Source organism: Apostichopus japonicus, chromosome 17 (genome assembly GCF_037975245.1).
Source record: "Apostichopus japonicus isolate 1M-3 chromosome 17, ASM3797524v1, whole genome shotgun sequence".
NCBI lineage: Eukaryota > Metazoa > Echinodermata > Holothuroidea > Aspidochirotida > Stichopodidae > Apostichopus > Apostichopus japonicus.
In genome coordinates this window covers 11,355,419-11,375,123 of record NC_092577.1, presented here as the reverse complement: position 1 = coordinate 11,375,123, position 19,705 = coordinate 11,355,419, and the positions used below count along the sequence as shown (strand labels likewise).

The window sequence follows — 19,705 nt, the reverse complement described above, 5'->3', positions numbered from 1 at the left end:
ATGCGTTGAAAGTAAGCAGAAGATACAAAAGATGATCATAACATATCCATCAGTTGGTACCGTTTCTCAAATTAATACATCTATTTATGTTCCCGTTTTTGTAGGAACCTCACATTAAACAAAAATGAATTATTGCGATATTATCAGTTACGATCAATCAAAGACATCCTTTCTCTGTGACACATTACTATATATGACAGACCTCCTTTTATCGTAGTGTGGGAGGCAATCGTGTTGAAAATACAAAGCAATGAAAGAAACTCGTAGGTCTTAACATCGCCACTCATCATATTAACAACAGCTATTCCAATTTCTTCGAACAAAGGATGTTAATGTGGAATCAACATGATCATGCATTCCGCTTTTTGGAGGAAGAAGAGATATTGTTCCATTCATTCTTCACCAACTCATTGAAGCCATTTTACCCTTATTTCAATAATACAATTGCACTGAAAAAAACTACTTCACAAACGTCATTGTTAAACAATATAGACACTCATTTTACCTAATTACCAAACACACCATAGCATATATTGGTTACATCATTAACGGCATACGCCAATTGTTAGTTAAGGTTTCTATTGAGAAGCTAGATTAATCAGACTTTACCATAACAGCAATGAATAATTACTTGTATTAAACTGACGTTGAACATTTAATGCGTCTATGCGTGTGTTCCTTAGTATTGTGGAATGTACCCATCCAGACAAACTCGATTATTTAACTCGAATACAGGTGCAATCATCTGACGCAAATCACGCATTCTGTTTAGTTTCAAAGACCGTTTTGATCAGGATCATATATTTGTTTCTATTTACTAAAATAAGTGAAAAACTAAGTATCCTCTGACAAAATATTAACTTAGATTAGCAAATTTTATTTATGGTTTGTTACAACGATTGAAATTAAATAGGTTCATATGCTATGTTACTGACATGAGATATAATATCTCAATCTGTATTAAAAAAATATATATATATATTTATATCGTATATGTTTCTTCAGACAGATGTTACATTAAGGGTAATAAAGAGGATGACCGTGTATTAGAAGACCAACAACATTGGCAAGTGCTTCACAAATACAGACACAAAGCAGAACGTGTTAATGAAGGCAGGAGTTTAAAGCTAAATATAATCAGATAAACTTACATCAGGTGTGGTGTCATTTTTAAATAAATGTGGAAATGACTTATTGAATTATGTGATAAAGATAAATATATCTTGTACTAAACTATCGTTTAAAGTAGATTAGGGTAACTTTACGAACAAAGGCAAAGAAATAAGATATGACTCAGCTTAACCTTGATAAAAAGAAAACTGTATAAGAAAATATTTCTGAAACAACCACAACAAGAACCACAAAGTTAGAATATATATATGTTCTGACGTTCCAAATGTTGTTTATGATCAATTTTTACAGTTAGATAGAATAAAATTCAATAAAAACGGAACAACGTATAAGAGTGCCTGTACATCGATGCTCTTTTTCAATATTGAGATTTTATTGGGTTTAATGTCCTTTGTATCCAGAACTGTTGCTACGATATATCGGTTTAGGTACAGTCAACGTTGTTTATGCTAATACAACGATGTCATTTTTAATACTTACGGTAGTTTTAATTAACTTTTACGTGGGTATCAAGTACTTTGGCTAAATTTTACCATTTTAGTCCAACAAGTACAGTCAGCGGTGATCGAAAATATCCACATGGATGCCAGAAAGAATTAATAGAATATAAATATTTCTTAATCGAAATTGATAAATTGACAGATTAGAATTTACAGGGAACTCAATTTGGTTCACTCATATCTCATTGTTTTAGTATATTCCTGTTATTTATGTCTAAGTGAATTGCCTATTCTCGTTTAGCACCTATAGCCTCTACCAAGGGCTACATTCAAGGGGCCCCACCTTTACACACGGAATATGTTCAGAAACAAGTTGGACATTAAAACCAGTGACTCTCACCTGTGAGCTATGATAATTCTTACCAGGAAGATATTACTTGGACTTCACAACTCCCAACTATCTGTTGAAATACATTAACATAGTACAATTCATACTATGGTTCTTTTTAGAGATCATCTGTCTGTCAGGAAATGAAAACAAACATAATAATACAAGGAAAGAAATCAAACATTGCGATAATGATAATCATAATACTAATCTGGCAGTTATTTTACGAAATGTTTGAGAAAAGGCCGCAAAGGCTTATGGATTACAACTTTCACGTCGGATGGCTTCCAAATCAACATTTTAACTCAAATTTGGAATATTTTTAAATTTAGAGAGTCATTTCCGATGGAAAAACCCTAGATTGCTCTTGGATAGGAAATCCACCTTACCATGACTTGGCCGTGGATGCAACCCCAAACCTCTCAATTGCTAAGCCTCATTGCTTCAAATGCCACCTCCTTTGTCCACTCGGCTACATCACTTGTATTTGGAAAGAAAGTTAAAGTCATATATCTCGATGAATACATTTCTGTATATTTAGGTTGAGTGCAACCTGAGGTTCTAAGGTAACTTCTAATAATGAGTTGAAATAATTTGAAAAATCTACGTCACTACTAGGTCGAACGTGTACAACTCTCCCCATCTCGTTGTTGATATTAGAAGTTTTTCCATCCCGTTCTCTTCTAATGTTGACACGCGGTTAACGTTAGCATATACTTTTCTTGTTGTGAGTAACTGTCGGCCATCCTGACTGTATTGTACTAGAATACATCCCCACTGATAGGAGGTGGCTATATTCCATAGCATGTATATGAACTCATTCTTGTCTGTGCAGACACTGATGGGTCTCCAGTCCAATCCATCAAGATCTGGTTTGGTGAATTCATACATCAGCTCACTCTGTGATTCCTCCATGGTGACTGCAAATGATCTACCACGCGAGTTGTCACAGACCAGGAGACTCCCTCTATGTACAGTGACATCAAACGATGTATCGATTACATCTGGTAGTGTCATTTTGTGACTGTAATTCAACTGATCAGTAAATACATACACATCTCTGCTGTCAGTACCAACAATAATATGATTCTTCACAGGATCCGTAGTCACACAATTTACGTACAGACCAAATGGCAACCTAGTAATGATGTCACAGCTATTCTTCCTGATATTTGCAACATCACGAACATCATTAATACTGATTTCATCAGGCCACCAAACTGTTATAAATTTGAACTCAGATAACAGACGACAGTAACGCCAATGTTGACTAGTCCTGACCTTATCAATCTATAGTTGTATTTCACCTTTACTGTTGAACACAGTGATGTGTGAATACCCTGCCTGTTGAGTTATGACAATCTTGGAAACTCCTCTGCTTATAATATCAATGATACATCTATCTTTAAGTTTGACCACTGGCTCTGTTTGCTTAGCAATCGTGACGTTGTCAATAACAACCTTTCTTACATCGCTGATAACAAAATCAGATAAAGATTCTAACTGTGGATATTCTTTTTTCATTTCTACCATTAGAGATCTACAGGCTGCTCTAATATCAGGAATACACTGAGCGTCTGTCCAATCGTCTTTAGAAGCAAAAATAAAGGTAGTCGTTGCTGTGAAGTTCTCGTACCGTTTAATAACCTGCTCGCAATATTCTCTCATTTGTTTTAGTTCATCTTCATTTTGATTTACATGCAGGTCTTTTGCTATTGTCAAATTCTTGAAGTTAGCATCTAGGCTGCAAAGTTTTTTAAAGAGTTCGCCCTCAGTTTCATTACATTTGTCTATAAACTCTTTAGATTCGTTGTCATATATTTGATTCGTTGTTTTCCTGATTTTATCATATTTCTTTCTCACTTGGCTCAACTCCTCTTCAAAATCAAGAGTTATCCGACGGTCGTTTTCTGTTCTTCTGCATCCGATGTCATCTATACCCCTTTTTCGTTCTTTAGTACATTCCGCAAGTTTATCTTTAATCTTGTGTGCCTGCTGCTTGTGCTGATTTTTCAATGTTTCTTTCTTTTTCATTGCATTTTCATTCAGCTTCTGCTTAGTAGTTTGTATTTTCGTTGGTAAGCCGTATAATTGGCCTTTGTAATTGGTTAATTCAGCAAGTTCTTGTTTCAGTAATGTTCTTTCACGATCTGCTATTTCAGTTACGTCATGAAGGTCATGACCTTTGTGCTTGTTATATATACAACTACAAGCCAAACACACTGGTACATTTTTGCAAGAACTGCAGCATAATTGTGCTTTTTTTTTTGCATGGATATGACACCTGGGGTCTTCCGTAAGTGACGTCAATTTATCCAGTGTCATATTTTTTAATATTATATTATCCAAGCTCAGAATGTGGGTTTTGTGATCTGTAAACATTTTTTTGCTGACGTGATCCTTGTAACATTGCTCACACAAGTAATCTCTGCACTTAATACAAAAAGCTGAAACTTTTGTATTCTTCAAACACCTTACACATTTCTTTAAATCTTTACTTTCAAAAGAGTTTTGAAATTGTATGAACTCGAGCGCACCCTTTATGCTAAAGTCAGTCTTGAAATCGTCAACTCCATTTTCTGGTATGACGTATTCCTGATTACACAATGGACAATTTAGCGTCACACCGTAGCTTGCTTGAATGACTGTCTTCAAGCAATTTCTACAATATCGATGAAGACATGGTAACTGTTTCGGTTCTTTAAGTTGATCCAAGCAAACAGAGCACATGAAAAAGTTCTCTGCCAGATCCGTGAGAGGAGTTGACGAAGCCATTTGTCTTGATGACGAGATTCTGCAATTTACAAAATAATAAAATAGAAATTGACACATACTGCTGTAGACGTCCTGTTATTGTAAGTCCATTCAAATGTGTTTAAATGAATGTATCACGATCATGAGGAAAAATTAATTAAAAAACATTAATGAAATTAGTTTTCAGTGAGGTTTCTCTATCCATATATTTCCTACAGTCATGTTGAGGTAGATAGCGTGAACTGCTAAAATTTTGGAAAGTCCAAAGTCTTTTAATTGTAAAATATTACTAGATTGACTTCCATACATTTTGGAAAAAGCTATACGTTTCTTCCTTTATACAGATCTCTCTGTTCCACATGCACGATATAGGGATAGTTACATTATCCACCAAACTACACTTAAACTTTTATAACCATTGTTATTGCTTCGAAGAAGAATTTCCAACAGAAAATTTCGGAACGAAGTAGCCAAAAAATAAAATAAGGAGCCATGATACATTTAATAATTGGTAAGTGTATTTTGTTTATACCTAGGTATTATCTGCTATTCGTAGACTTTTCAAATAATAAATATGTATGAGTTACTTCCCACTCGAACTGTTTTGCTTTTGTGAATGTTTGATATTGTTTTAATATACAGGGCCATTTGGAGAATGGGGCACCTGCTTCCTTTCCTCCCAGGGTCAAGCATACTTCGGAAAATTTCCTACAACTTGATTGCATGTTATAATACTCGCGCGCAAGGAATTTTATATATCTCCAATTAATTGTAGGTATCTGCAATTAATTTCAGATATCTGAAATTGTGGATTCAATGTTAAAATGGTTTTCCATGCGCACGAAAAAGTGGTATACACAATTGTAGTTACAATATTGGAATGATATCATCATTTTACGTCTAAACCTCTTACCGATATCCCTCTAGCCACGCCATTGTGCTGAAGAGGAAGGTCTTCATATATCCATGAAGCACCATCATTGCATTTATGAATATATCCGCATGTTAACAACATTGTCTAGGTATTATACAATATAAAAAAGCAACTTAGTATCAAGAATATATATGGGTCAATTCAGATTTTCAGTAGTTACCAGATTCGTTCGGTTGATAGTCTATAAGGTGGTCAATTCATCAAATTGCGGAAAACTGTTTCTTACCACCATCATGGAAGTATTTAGTGAACTCAATAATAACAGTTAAGTCAATGAACATTTAAAAATGTGGCTTTTAAAACTATATATAACTTTGCATTATTTCTAAGAAATGCGATCACTTGAATAGCTAAATAAAAGCGTTATCGTTTAAGTAACGTTGATAGAGTAACTTACCTAATCTATGTGTGGATTAGTATATAGTGTCGGCACCTATATGACAAAACTACTGTTTGGACACGTGTATGTACTCAAAACTTTTCATTTTGCATTAATCCACGGTATGATCCGCTGTGTGAGCAAAGAGTGCCGAAGCAACGCCCCTTCTCCTACTGTCATCTTTAGACTAGGTCTTTGTCAAAATTTAACAATGTTTTGTTAGCCAATAGAAAATAGCGAAGAAATTCGGAGCTAGAATGGAATTCGAACCATTGAACTCTGGATTACACGCCCAGCTATACCAAATGAGCTATCCAGTCATTGTACTTGATGGCGATCCCTATATGGCCATTTCGTTGCTAGGGGCAGAGGCCGCAATACTTTGCATGCCGTATAACCAGGCATCACACCCCAGTTTCCTTCGATACAAACCAGAAAGAGGCCTGAAGTGGATTTCATGGTAAATTCGGATAGAGTGAATAAGTCAAGAGAGAGTATGTCCGTTACAATGGAACCCAATGTAGATACTCCAATGTGGATCTACGTAGTCGATCAATGCATATATCGAATGATTATTGTTTCAACGCAAATGGCAAATGGCAGACATTAAAACATATAGAAGAGTGAATGATCACTTACCTAAATATATCGTAAAGATCTCACACAAAGGTATTGCCTCGGAGTTGTTTTCAATAAATAATGTGCTTCAAAACAAAATAGTAACAACTGCACCAATACACAATTTGAAATCATATTTCTTATACCACTTACCGGTATCACGTTTACATTAGGCTATACTGTACTCTGTGTATATGCAAGTATAATATATTTCAATTCAAGGATGTTTGTGTTTCACAACAGACAGTCAGAAAAACCAATATACATAACTTAACATAACAATGTGGATGAATAAGGTGTAAGCTTTAACAGATTAGAACACTCCCGACCAAAACACGTGGGGAATTTCATGAACGTGTCAATCAAACAATCAATCACATCCAACGATTTTTAATAATCAAGTTTTTTGATGGTATGGAAAATTTCCACTTATCTTAGACGTGTTAAATGTTTATTTCAGCCTGACAAGGTTGTATCCTGTGAAGACTTGATATTGGTTAACATGTTAGAAGAGCACATATGTGATTTAATCACAAAATGACTGTGTACCAAATTTCACCTGCACTTGGACATTTGCACCAAAGGAATGGTTCGCCTTCTGTGTATAATTTCAGATAAAACTTGCAAAAACTATTACCTAGTCCCGTAATTCGTAGATGCTTCGCACCGTTTAACAAATTAAAATTAAACATCATTCTGCCTCTTTTTTTTTTTGAAAACTGTCGACTCTCAAAGCAGGCTGATTGAGCGAATGAATAAAAAGTCTGCACAAATTTGTTAATACTGTCAAGTTACAGCAATTATACCTAATTCAAATTTGTCTCTGTTTTGTGAGAATATTGCGTTTAAAAAGTTGTAATTATGTGTATATTGCCAGATTCAAAAGCAAACAGGTGCACTAAGGACAATTATAACAGGTGTACAGTTATACAAAGCCATTAACACCAATAGAATCACTGCGGTCGAGTGGTACGGAATTAATTCTGTGACACGAATGCCTTAAGTGGGATTTCAACCTTCTTTACCGGTTTCATACCTCTGGGCATACGATAAGCGTCCAAAGCCTTGTTAAATAGGATGTCTGCATATCACGCGGGATGCCCGGGCTCGAATCCTGGCTGGACTTTTACCACCTACCTGTTCACCTTCTTACTGTTTCGCCTACTTACAATGCTGTGACGTAGTGCATAAATAATATTCGCAACAGTTGCTTACCAAAATTTAAATAAATTCTAGACCAACAGAAACAAAACTCATCTACCACCACAATGGCCTTAGCTACATCACTTAAGGACTTGAAATAACTTCTTGTCGTGCTCTGTATGCTTGGATCAATTTAACGAACCAAAAGTACAGTTCTTCATCAATATTGCAAGGAATGCTTTAAAACAGTCATTCCAACCAGTGATGGTAAAAACACGTAATTGTATGTGATGTAAAAAGGATTGCATCGTACCAGAAAGTGGAGCTTTGAAGATTTCTGAACTGATTTTCATTTGAATTGTATTCTTGAGTTTGTACAATTGCAAAAACTTATGCAAAAATGAAGACATTTGTGAGCTACACAAAGAATTAACACAATTTCAACGTTTTGTTTTACATGTAGAGAATTTTTGTCTGATCTTTGTCACAATGCCCCCGCCACAACCTTATGTTGTATTTCTTATAGAAATGTATCAATTTGCTTTATTTGTAGACACGGTAATCACAAAGAACATGGTTATCATAGACAACAGATAACAAAGCGAAGAAATTGACAAATAATTTTTTTAAGTAAGAAGAAGAAATGAGCCAAGTAAGAGAGAATATGATCGTGTCAAAGACACAGCTAAAAGAACATTTGACGACGAAACTGAAGAGTTTATTGAAAAATAAGATAAAGAACACATAAAAGACACCTGCTTCTTCCCCTCCCACGGTCAAACATACTTCGAAAAATGTCTTACCACTTGCTAATATGTTGTAACACACGCGGGTATGGAATTTGAGATATCTATGATTTATTGAAGATATCTGCAATTAAATTCAAATATCTGAAATTGTGGATTCAATGTTAACATGGTTTTCCATACGCACGCAAAAGTGGTATGCACAATTGTAGTTACAATAATAAAATGATGTCATCATTTTGCGTCTAAACCTCTTACCGATATCCCTCTGGCCACGCCACTGTGCTGAAGAGGAAGATCTTCATATATCCATGAAGCACCATCATTGCTTTCATGAAATATCCGCATGTTAACAACATTGTCCAGATATGATACAATATAAACTTTAGTGCAAAGTTTCTGTGAGCAACTTAGTATCAAGAATATATATGCGTTAAATCAGATTTTCATTAGTTACGAGATTCGTTATGTTTATAGTCTATAAGATGTTCAATTCATCAAATTGCGAGAAAAAAAGTGTTTTGTACCACCATGATGGAAGTATTTATTTAACTCAATAATAACAGTTAAATCAATGAACATTTAAAAATATGGCTTTTAAAACTATATGAAAATCGTTTTGCATTATTTCTAAGATATGCAATCACTTGAATAGCTCAAAACAGAGTTATTGTTTAAGTAATCTTGATAGAGTAACGTACCTAATCTACGTGTGATTTAGTACAAAAAAAAATAATTGGACACGTGTATGTGTTCACTCATAACTGTTTATTTTCTATTAATCTACGGTATGATCAGCCACGCTCCTCTAATACCGTCATCTTTAGTATAGGTCTTTGTCAAAATTGAACAATGTTTATTTAAGACCATGAAATATAACGAAGACCTTCAGAGGTAGAACAGAATTAGAACCAGTGACCTCTGGACTACAAGCCCAGCTATACCAAATGAGCTATCCAGCCCAAGAAGTTGATGGCGATCCCTATATGGTCATTTTGTTGCTAAGAGCAGAACCGTATAACCACGGATCACATCCAGTTTCATTCTATACAACCCAGAAAGAGGCTTGGAGGGGAATTCATGATAAATTTGGATAAACTGGATAGCCCAAGACGTCCTATACAATGGAACAATGTACATAATCCAATGCGGATCTACGTAGTCGATTTCTGTTTCATGGCATATGTTAAATGGCCAATGGCAGACATTACAAACTACAGCATAGTGAATGTTCACTTACATAATTCTATCATAAAGATTTCTGACAAAGGTATTGCCTCAGAGTTGTTTCCAATTGTAATGTGCTTCAAAACAAAATAGCAATAACTGCACCAAAACACAACTTAAGTACCATCATACTCCTGGTACAGCTTATCACGTTATGACTTATCTGTTATCACGTTTACATGAGGCTATATTGCACTCAGTGTATATGCAAGTATAATACATATATCAATTCAAGTTATATGTTTAAAACAGACATGACGAAAAACAATATACATAACTTAACATAACAAAGTGAATATATCATGTGTAAAGTTTAACATATTAGAACACTCCCGATCAAACTATACGTGACGGAATTTCATGAATGTTTCATTCAATGAATCAAATTCAACGATTTTTCATAGTCTATTCCATCGATGGTGTGGAAAGTTTCACGTACCTTCAACGTGTGAAATGTTAATTCAGCTTCAAATGGTTACATTCTGTAGAGAAGTGATATTGGAGAACATTTTGGAAGAGCACATAATTTAAACACAAACTGACTGTGTACCAAATTTACAAGTTGAACATTTGCACCTAAACAATGGGTTTGCCTTCTTTTTATAATTTTAGACAAAATGAGTAAATATTTATGACCTTGGTCCGTTATGTGTAGATGCTTCGCACTGTTTAATGTATCAAAATGTAAAACCATTCTGCCTATTTTCTTAAAAAATGACTCCCAAAGCACGCTGATTGAGCGCTAATGGAGGAGCCTTAATGTGACATAAGCCAAGCTATCTACGTAGGCGTTTTTCAGATGTGTTATATTTATATGTTTGAGACACAACAGTAGGCCTAGCTGTTTATTGACGATACTGCGACATGTTTAATTTCTTCATCACCTTCTTTTGGTTGAACAAAGTTGAAATTTCAGACTGCACAGAAACATAATTTTCCAATGTGCAATTACGTAGCACCATGTATCTGCCTACGTACCTAACCTTTCTTCCTAGAAAGTGTTGATGTTGTAGATGTGAACTATGGATATTTGATCAGCAGTCATAGTGGCGAGTGCATTTTGCGCTGTGGAGAGTAGATTTTTAGTCTCGGTCGGCAAATAGCGAGAACTTTTAAAATATTCCAGTGTCGAAGCCTTCAAACTTTTAAAACGTGAATTTCCATATAGAAATCATGGATACTTTTCATACATGGTACATGGATTTGCCATATTGAGTACAAAAATCCTGTTGCTTGTGAGGTCAAATCTCCTTTGAGGTCACCAAAGGTCAAACTCTGAAATTCCTTTTGCATGATATCTAACGATGGGATTCGTGGATACTTCTCAGACATGGTGTGTGGATGCATCATAATGAGTAAAAGAACCCTGTTGTTTTTGGTGGAGGTGTGTATTGCCACGTACAATAGACTGACCTATGTTTACCATGCCATATTGTAATTGTACATCAAAATGGTGGTTTCGGCCATTGATATTGTGAAAGCTATTTCTGGTTAACAAGCAGAAAACTAGTGCAATAAAGTTGTGGAAACCTCAATGCATTTTGCAATTCTGGCTTTCTCTTTCTATATTACCTATACCTCGTTTACAATGTTGTATTCCGAAACATAAAAGTAAAACCATAACTATAAGTAGAGATTGACATATTTGACATTTTTGTCTCACTTAATTCAGGCGAAGGATAAAACAAGGAAGGTAAAATAAATGACTGAAAGAGAGCAATATCAAGTTAGAAATGTTACTTTTCCTCTAAATTTCCTCTGACTTTAGTTTGACTGAAAATTCCAGGGTTAGAAACATGCCACCATCCATGCTCCAGTCTTATCTAAGTTGAAGTATTTCCGACGTGTACCTACTACTAGTCCGTATATGTATGCAGTTTTTTGGTCTTGAAGCTGACATGTAATAAACATGGAGAACTGTGTTTTGAATTCTGTTGATTATATAACAACAAGGGGTAGGGAGGGTTGCTGGTTTACCAAGCGGGTTACGAAGCTTCGATGTAGGGGTTACGAAGCGGTTGAAATTCATTGATTTTGAATAGCTTTCGTATGATATAGAAGTCTAAATCCGGGTAGTTTAGGAATGTTTTACATTTCTTCAAGTCATTTTGCCGCTCCTAAGTTGAGCTGTATAGTTGTCACATATAACTTGCAACACAAGTGACTAGTCACATTGCAACAGTGTGAAAATTAAATGGTATCCATGAGTTAGTGAAAGGTAAATGGAACAGGATCTCTCCTTTATATATATATATATATATATATATACATACATATATAAATATATATATATACATATATATATATATATATATATATATATATAAATAGTAGTGGTCCATACTTATAATATAAAAGATAAACAAGCGGATATTTTTAACAACGACATACTGCTATATTTCGGAGTGGTCACTACTCCATCGTCAGGCAAAAGTACAAGATCAATTAAATACAAGGGCTAATATACATACAAGGACGACAATAGTGATAAGCATGAGTGATTTTTAAACTAGGAAAAAATTTAGAAACTTTTAAACTTAGAACAACCAGCAATTTTTTTTAGTGAATATTTTTAACTTAGGGATGAACAGAACAACCAGCAATAAAAAGTAAATAGAGATTAGAATAGCTCCAGCCCGTAGCTCGCTACATTTCTATTTAGGTCAGCATTTAAGTCATAAAAGACATAGGCATTTAAGTCTAAAGACAAAGATAAAGTCATCGGTGAATATATATACGTTGAGATGTTCTTTGCAATACATAGTTTAAATTAGTTATGTGTGTATCAAGTACCGAGGATTGGTTAATGTGTGTACACTCTATATAGTTTTATGTGTATATCAAAAAATATGTACATTTATAGTCATACAGGTACAGTCAGAGGTGCATGTGTAACGATACCCTGTATCAATCATTAGTTGTGATCGGTTTTTGTGAGCGTATCAAGTACTGTGGATATGATATATAGATCGGTTTAGTTACAGTCTACGGTGTCTATGACAATAAAACGATGTCATTTTCAATAATAAGTTTGAATTACTTTTATGTGGTTATGATGTTCTGATCTAGTCCAACAGGCACAGTCAGCACTGTATATTATCATTCGTCTTCTAAACTTATGGTATTTACAGAAAAAAGAAATATTAGAAGATTATGCAGTGATCGACCATATTTACATGGACTCGCCAGGAAGAGTGGCCAGAATATAAATATTTCAATATTGGATTTGATAAATCGACTGACTGGAATTTATAGTGAATTCAGTTCGGCATATTCTTCATTCATTCCTCATTGTTTTAGTGTATCCCTGTTATTAATACTTTGAAAAAAATACTATATCCCGTTTAGTGCGCTCTAGCATCTTCCATGGGTTACGTTCAATGGGGGCCCACCTTCACACACTTTATATTCTCGGAATCAACTTGGACGTTAACATTAGTGACTCTAAACTGTGAGCTAAGATATTCCCACCAGGCAGATATCATTTAGATATCACTTCTCCCAACTAGTTGCTGAAATACATTAACAAAGTATAATTCATACTGCTATTTGTAGAGATTATAAGTCTGTCAGGATTTTTTTTTAGGTTGAGCGCACCTTGAAGTTCTAAGGTCGCTTCCAATAATGACTTCCAATAATAATTTCCTACATCTACGTCACTAATAGGTCGTACGTGTACAACTCTCCCCAAATCATATTTGATATTAGAAGTTTTTCCGTTCCGTTCTCTGCAAATGTTGACAAGCGGTAAAAGTTACCTTCTACTCTTCTTGTTGTGAGTAACTGTCGGCCATCCTGACTGTATTGTACCAGTATACATCCCCGATGACACGACATGGCTGCGTTCCATAACATGTAGATGAACTCATTCGTGTCTGTGCACACACTGGTAGGTCTCCAGTCCCATCCAAAAAAATCAGGTTTGGTGAATTCATACATCAGCATACTCTGTGATTCCTCCACGGTGACTGCACATGCTTTATCACTTCTGTTGCAACAGACAAGGAGATTACCTCTTTGTACAGTGATATCCAAAGCCCCATGGATTACATCTCGTAGGGTTAACATGTGACTATAATTCAACTGAACAGTAAATACATACACATGTCTTCTATTAGTACCGACAATAATATGATTCTTAACAGGATCAGTAGTTACACAACTCACACACTGATCAGATGGCCAACTTGTAATGCCGTTACGAACGTTCTTCTTGCTATATGCACCATCACGTACATCGTAAATACCGATTTCATAACAACCATCCCATGTTACAGCTTTGGACTCAGATAACAGACCGCGGACGGGTTTGTTTACATGAATGTTCATCTGATCCTGTCGTTGTATTTCACTTTTCCTGTTGGACACAGTGATGTGTGAGCTCAATTTAGATGCATTGCGAGTTGTGACAATATTGCCATCTCCTCTGCTTGCAATATCAAGAATATACCAACCTTTAGCTTCGAAACATGCATCATTAACCACTAACTCTTTATGCTGAGCAATCGTGACGTTGTCTTTAATAACCTTCGTTATATCACTGATAAAGAAATCAGATAAGTATTCTACCTCTGGATATTCTTTTTTCATGTCTTCTATTAGAGGTTCACAGGCTGCTCTAATATCAGGGATACACTGAGCGTGTTTTCAATCGTCCTTAGAAGTAAGAATATATGAGGTCGTTGCTGTAACGTCCTTTTACCGTTTAATAACCTGTTCGCAATATTCTTTTATTTGCTTTAGTTCAACTTTATTTCGATTTACAAGCAGGTCTTTTGCTGTTGTCAAATTCTTTAAGTTAACATCTAGGCTGCGAAGTTTTCCTACAAGTGCACCCTCAGTTTCATCACATTTGTTTATAAACTCTTCAGATTCGTTGCCATATTTTTGATTTGCTGTTTTCCTGATTTTATCATATTTCTCTCTCACTTGTCCCAATTCTTTTTTTCAAATTAAGAGTGATCTGACGGTCGTTATCTCTTTTTCTGCTTCCGATGTCCTCTAAACCTCTTTTTCGTTTCTTAGTACATTCCGCAAATTGATCTTTAATCTTGTGTGTCTGTTGCTGGTGCTGATTTCTTAGTCTTTCTGTCTTTTTCATGGCATTTTCATTCAGCTTCTGTCTTGTAATTTGTATTTTCGTTGACAATTCATATAGTTTATCTTTGTATTTATTTAGTTCAACAAATTCTTGTTTCAGTAACTCTCTTTCACGTTCTGCTATTTCAGTTACGTCATGCAGGTCATGCCTTTGTGCTTTGTGCTTATTATATGTTCAAGCCAAACACACAGGCACATATCTGCAAGAGCTGCAGCATAATTGCGCTTCTTTTTTTGTCATGGATATGGCACCTGGGATCTTCCGTTAGTGATGTTAATTTATCCAGTGTCATATTCTTTACTTCTATATTACCCAATCTCAGAATGTGGGTTTTGTGATCTGTAAACATTCTACTGCTAACGCGGACCTTGTAACATTGTTCACACAAGTAATCTCTGCACTTTAAGCAATAAGCTGAAACTTTAGTACTTTTGAAACAGCTTATACATTGCTTCAAATCTTTATTTTCAAAAGACTTTTGCAATTGCATGAACTCAAGCATACTATTCATATGGAAGTCGGTCTTGAAATCGTCAACACCATTTTCTGGTATCACGTATTCCTGTTTACACAATGGACACTTAAGCTTTCCAGCATAGCTTCCTTGAATAAGTGTCTTCAAGCAATTTCTACAATATCGGTGAAGACATGGTAACTGCTTCGGTTCTTGAAATTGATCCAAGCAAACAGAACACTTGAAGAAATTCTCTGCCAGATCCGTGAGAGGAGTTGACGAAGCCATTTGTCTTGATGACGAGATTCTGCTATTTACAAAATAATATATCAACTTACTAATACTGCTGTAATCGTCGCGTGCATGAGGAATACTAAAGCAATAATCAAACTAGATGTTAAGTGAAATTCTCGAGCTATCATAAGGCAGTTATGCAAATACCGCGATGGGAGGCGGGCTGGGAGTGATGGATGTCAAAGGTAAACTTTGTTCACAGACTTTTATTTGAATAAAGTTTAGTGGATAGACTTAATTATATAAATCTTGAAAATCAGCGCTCTCAGTTCCAAAAGTCCGATATTAGAATAGTTACGATAAACATCAAACAGGCAATTAAACTTGCAGATCTAGTCTTATCGCGCTAAAGAGGAATTTTGGTGGAAATGTAAAACTGAAAAATGCAGCAGTCAGTAGCAGTACCCTGGGGGGTCCTGCCCACCTTCCCAACCAATTCCCCCCCCCCCTTCCTCCCTCAACATAAATACCGAGCGAAACTAGGATGGTAAAGAAGTCTCAAAAAGTAAAACATAATTAACCAAGGTATATATAATACTTGATAGGCGGCTTATGTTTATACCAGCGTGTGATCTACTAATCATAATGTTTTCTTCTCTAGCCATATTAACCAGAGAACGACACTTCTCTGAACATGCTAAATTTGATTCATTGAATGACACATGTTATAACACACGCACGTTTGGAATATTAGATATCTCTAATTATTTGTAGATATCTGTAATTAAATTGAAATGATAGATTTATTGTTAAAATGGGTGCCCATACGCACGCAAAGTAGTATCCACAAGTGTAGTAACAATAATGGAATGATAGCATAAGTTGCCTCTAAATCCTCTTACCGCTATACCTCTTGATAGACACGCCAATGTGCTTAAGATGTAAGTCTTCTTATATCCATGAAACACCATCATTTTTCATGAAAATATCATCGTTGTGCAGTTACAACTATACTATACAATACATTGCCATTTCTGATTATCAGGAAAGAAAGAGCCGTTTCCTCTAGTTGCCAGTATTTAGCCTACCGTTCGTTTTTATATATTCATGCTAACTGCAACCCCCCCCCCCTCTTGCTGCACCTATGTGAAAGGACCAACGGCAAATGAAGGATAAAGGAAGGGATGTGGTAGTTGTGTCATTAAAACAGGCTCTCATATGTTGGGCTGCTGGGGTTCCTTCCCCAGCAAAATAAACCAATATACGTATAATGATGTGTTTTAGTCGAGGTTCTTATAAAGCTGTAAACATTCAGTTTTGCTCCATAAAATACGGTTGAACATCCTAGCCATGCGCCTAGCTGCGTAATTAGAAGTATAATAACTTCGATTTCAGCATACATTATATGTATGTATGAATAGTATGTATTTTAGATCCTCCTGCAAGCAGGAAATCGCGTCATTGGCTATCAAAGACGCAAGCTGACCGAAATCAGTCTCTTAGATTCATATTTAACGTCTATGATTATGAATTGTCAATTGTCAACAACTCTGTTACCGGAGAACATACAATATAAAACCCTTATTATAAAAGTGTCATTCCCGTTTTTAGAAAATCTACAGACACAATGTTTGCATTGGGTTAGTATTTTACCAATATTTACTCAAAATGTATTAAATTGATCACACTTCTTGCTATAAATGCCGCTAAAAGAAACCGTTTTATATAGGCTAGATGAACTCCATTTGTACTTTTCACTTCCATCTTTACAACAATATCTTGTTTGCTTCGATTTTGTTATCACATATACATTGTACACAAACCCCACAGCAGACTGGCTATACCCGTCAAATGAAGGCTCACTGTCCCATGTACGTACAGTATAACTGCAGTCTCGTTTCATCGTCTCCCGTGAACATTTTGGTGACTTTTAATTGTGTTTTCCATCGTAAAACATTTGATTATATTCAACCATCAATATGTCCTTAACCAGATAGATGAGATGTTGAATTAGCCTAGAACACTTCAAATTTTGTTCCAATTATGCTTTGAAATGAAACTATGCCCGCTTATGATCAACTCAAGAAAGGTACTTAAATTCAGATTTGTACTTATACTGAAGTTTCAAATTTCAGTAGTTATACCAGATTCATTCTCTTGAAATCTATAAGAAATCAATAATTTTCAATTCATCAAATTGCGGAAAACTGTTCTGTACCATCATGATTGAAATGTTATTAGTATGGTAGCTGCATGCAGTACAAACAGATACCCAATCTAGACAATTCCGGGCTACATTATGGAATACGGCCGTTACAATGAAACATAATGTACAGATTCCCAATGAGGATCTACTTGCTAGCAATTGCATATATCGAACGATTTCTTTTTAATGGCAAATGACAAACGGCAGACATTAACAAATATATTGGAGTGAATGTTCACTTACCTATTCTATCGTCAAGATCTCACACAAAGGTTGATATCAATAATAGTGTGCTTCAAGAAAGATAACAACTGCAACAAAACACAGTTTACAATAATTTTTCTTGTACGAATTACCGGTATCAATTTACATGCGGCTAAACTAAGTACTGTACTGTCTATATGCAAATATAGTATATTTCAATACAGCTTGTATTGACGTATTTTGACGAAGTTGCAACATAGAGGGGAATTCCTGAAAATGGCGGCAATAATCCATCGGGGTAAGCTCGATATCGTTCACTCTAGTTGCACATATTTAGTACTACTGTTTGACCACATAATCTGATGTGTTTTCATATGTTAATTACAATTCTGGATGTTGGATGGTTCGGGAAGTGTTATCTGAAGTGTGAACAGAAATTTAGGACGGACTTATTTAGTCCGCTTTGCGTTGTTAGGACTTTTCCGACGCAGCGTTTTATATTATGTTGTGCTTTCATATGCTAATTACAGTTCTCGATGTTGGATGGTTAGGGAAGTGTTTTTTTTTTTTTTAGGAGTTAACAGCAGTTTAACACGGACTAATTTAGTCCGCTTTGATTTTTTTAGTAAGAGCTAATCAAAATCCTTATTGTGTGTCATGTGATATGTCAGCTGATACAGAAACTGCTTGGCTCGGCGTTATGTACATGCAAATACTGTGTATATGCAGGGAACAGCTCCCTGGTTTACGTAATAAACGACAATTTAGGACAAGGCTCTTCAATACCATGCTACTACTAGTTTGCCTAAGACTAGAAGTGATTTACGTATCACCCATGAAGGATAGATCGACAGCTACTTTATACTGGTATCTGTTATGTTATGATACCATTTATTTCATGGTTTTTGTTGTTGTCATGAAACAAAGAAATGAAATCAACACCAGTGTAGGATCGATGGGCAGACTAACGTTAGGCCTATCAATGTGCAACGTCGGCATAAAAGCCTAGGCCTTTGGTCTAGCCTCGAGTCTTGGAGTAATTTTTTTTTTAAACATGGCCTAACTAAGGCCAAAGCATGTGTCTATGGCTGCTGGTAGTACTGGCGAACACACAAACAAATGTAGCGTGTAATGTAGCTTATATTTAGGCCTCTAAGTATATAGGCCATATGTAATGCTACAATATTGCCTAGTCTCAGATCCCTTCGTGTATTTTGTACACCTAACAAAGCGAGTTGGCATTTGTATATTTCCAGCTATTTAGCGTCAGTATGGCACTCGATTTAGTAGCACCTAGTCTTGTTACAACTCTTTAAAAATTTGGAATTAAATATTTTATATCAAAGCATCTTGCTTGTTTTATTTTATTTTATGTTGATGCAAGTATGGTAAGGCCTTCTTTTAGGATGGAAAATCATGTAAAGTAGGATTGCATGTGTCCTCAAACCTTTGTAGTGTGTGTGTTTGTAACTATGCCATACCAAGAACATGGCTCCAGGCTTACACTGAAATAAATGGAATATGAAATGGCATATTAGTCAGTTGAGTTCCAGTGTAGACAATTAATGTGAACCATAGTGTGATCGACAGGAAATTTAAAATACTGTATAAACCAAACAAATTTGGTTTCGATTTGTTGCAGATCAAAGTGCAGGCCCATCAGCGCCAAAGAAAAGGATATTTGCGGTGCTTCCTCTCCAGATATTTCACTGGCACAACAAAAACTTGTGGAAAATCAGGGCTCAA

The 19,705-nt window shown here is 35.5% G+C and overlaps 2 protein-coding genes across 2 annotated transcripts in view; both read right to left on the bottom strand.

Moving 5' to 3' along the window:
• Positions 1 to 18,148, bottom strand: part of LOC139984816 (uncharacterized) — a 153,854-nt gene extending 135,706 nt beyond the window's left edge. Inside the window, exon 1 of the mRNA XM_071998904.1 lies at positions 17,999 to 18,148. The gene's annotated coding sequence lies outside the window, so the exon portion shown is untranslated. The remainder of the gene's footprint in view (positions 1 to 17,998) is intronic.
• On the bottom strand, positions 58 to 5,649 carry LOC139984566 (uncharacterized). The gene is made up of 2 exons (XM_071998508.1): positions 5,627 to 5,649; positions 58 to 4,753 (listed from the first exon to the last, which is right to left on the bottom strand). The coding sequence occupies exons 1-2, from the start codon at positions 5,647 to 5,649 to the stop codon at positions 3,250 to 3,252; spliced, it is 1,527 nt and encodes a 508-aa protein (XP_071854609.1). The 3' UTR covers positions 58 to 3,249.
• Positions 18,149 to 19,705: the final 1,557 nt, after the last annotated feature.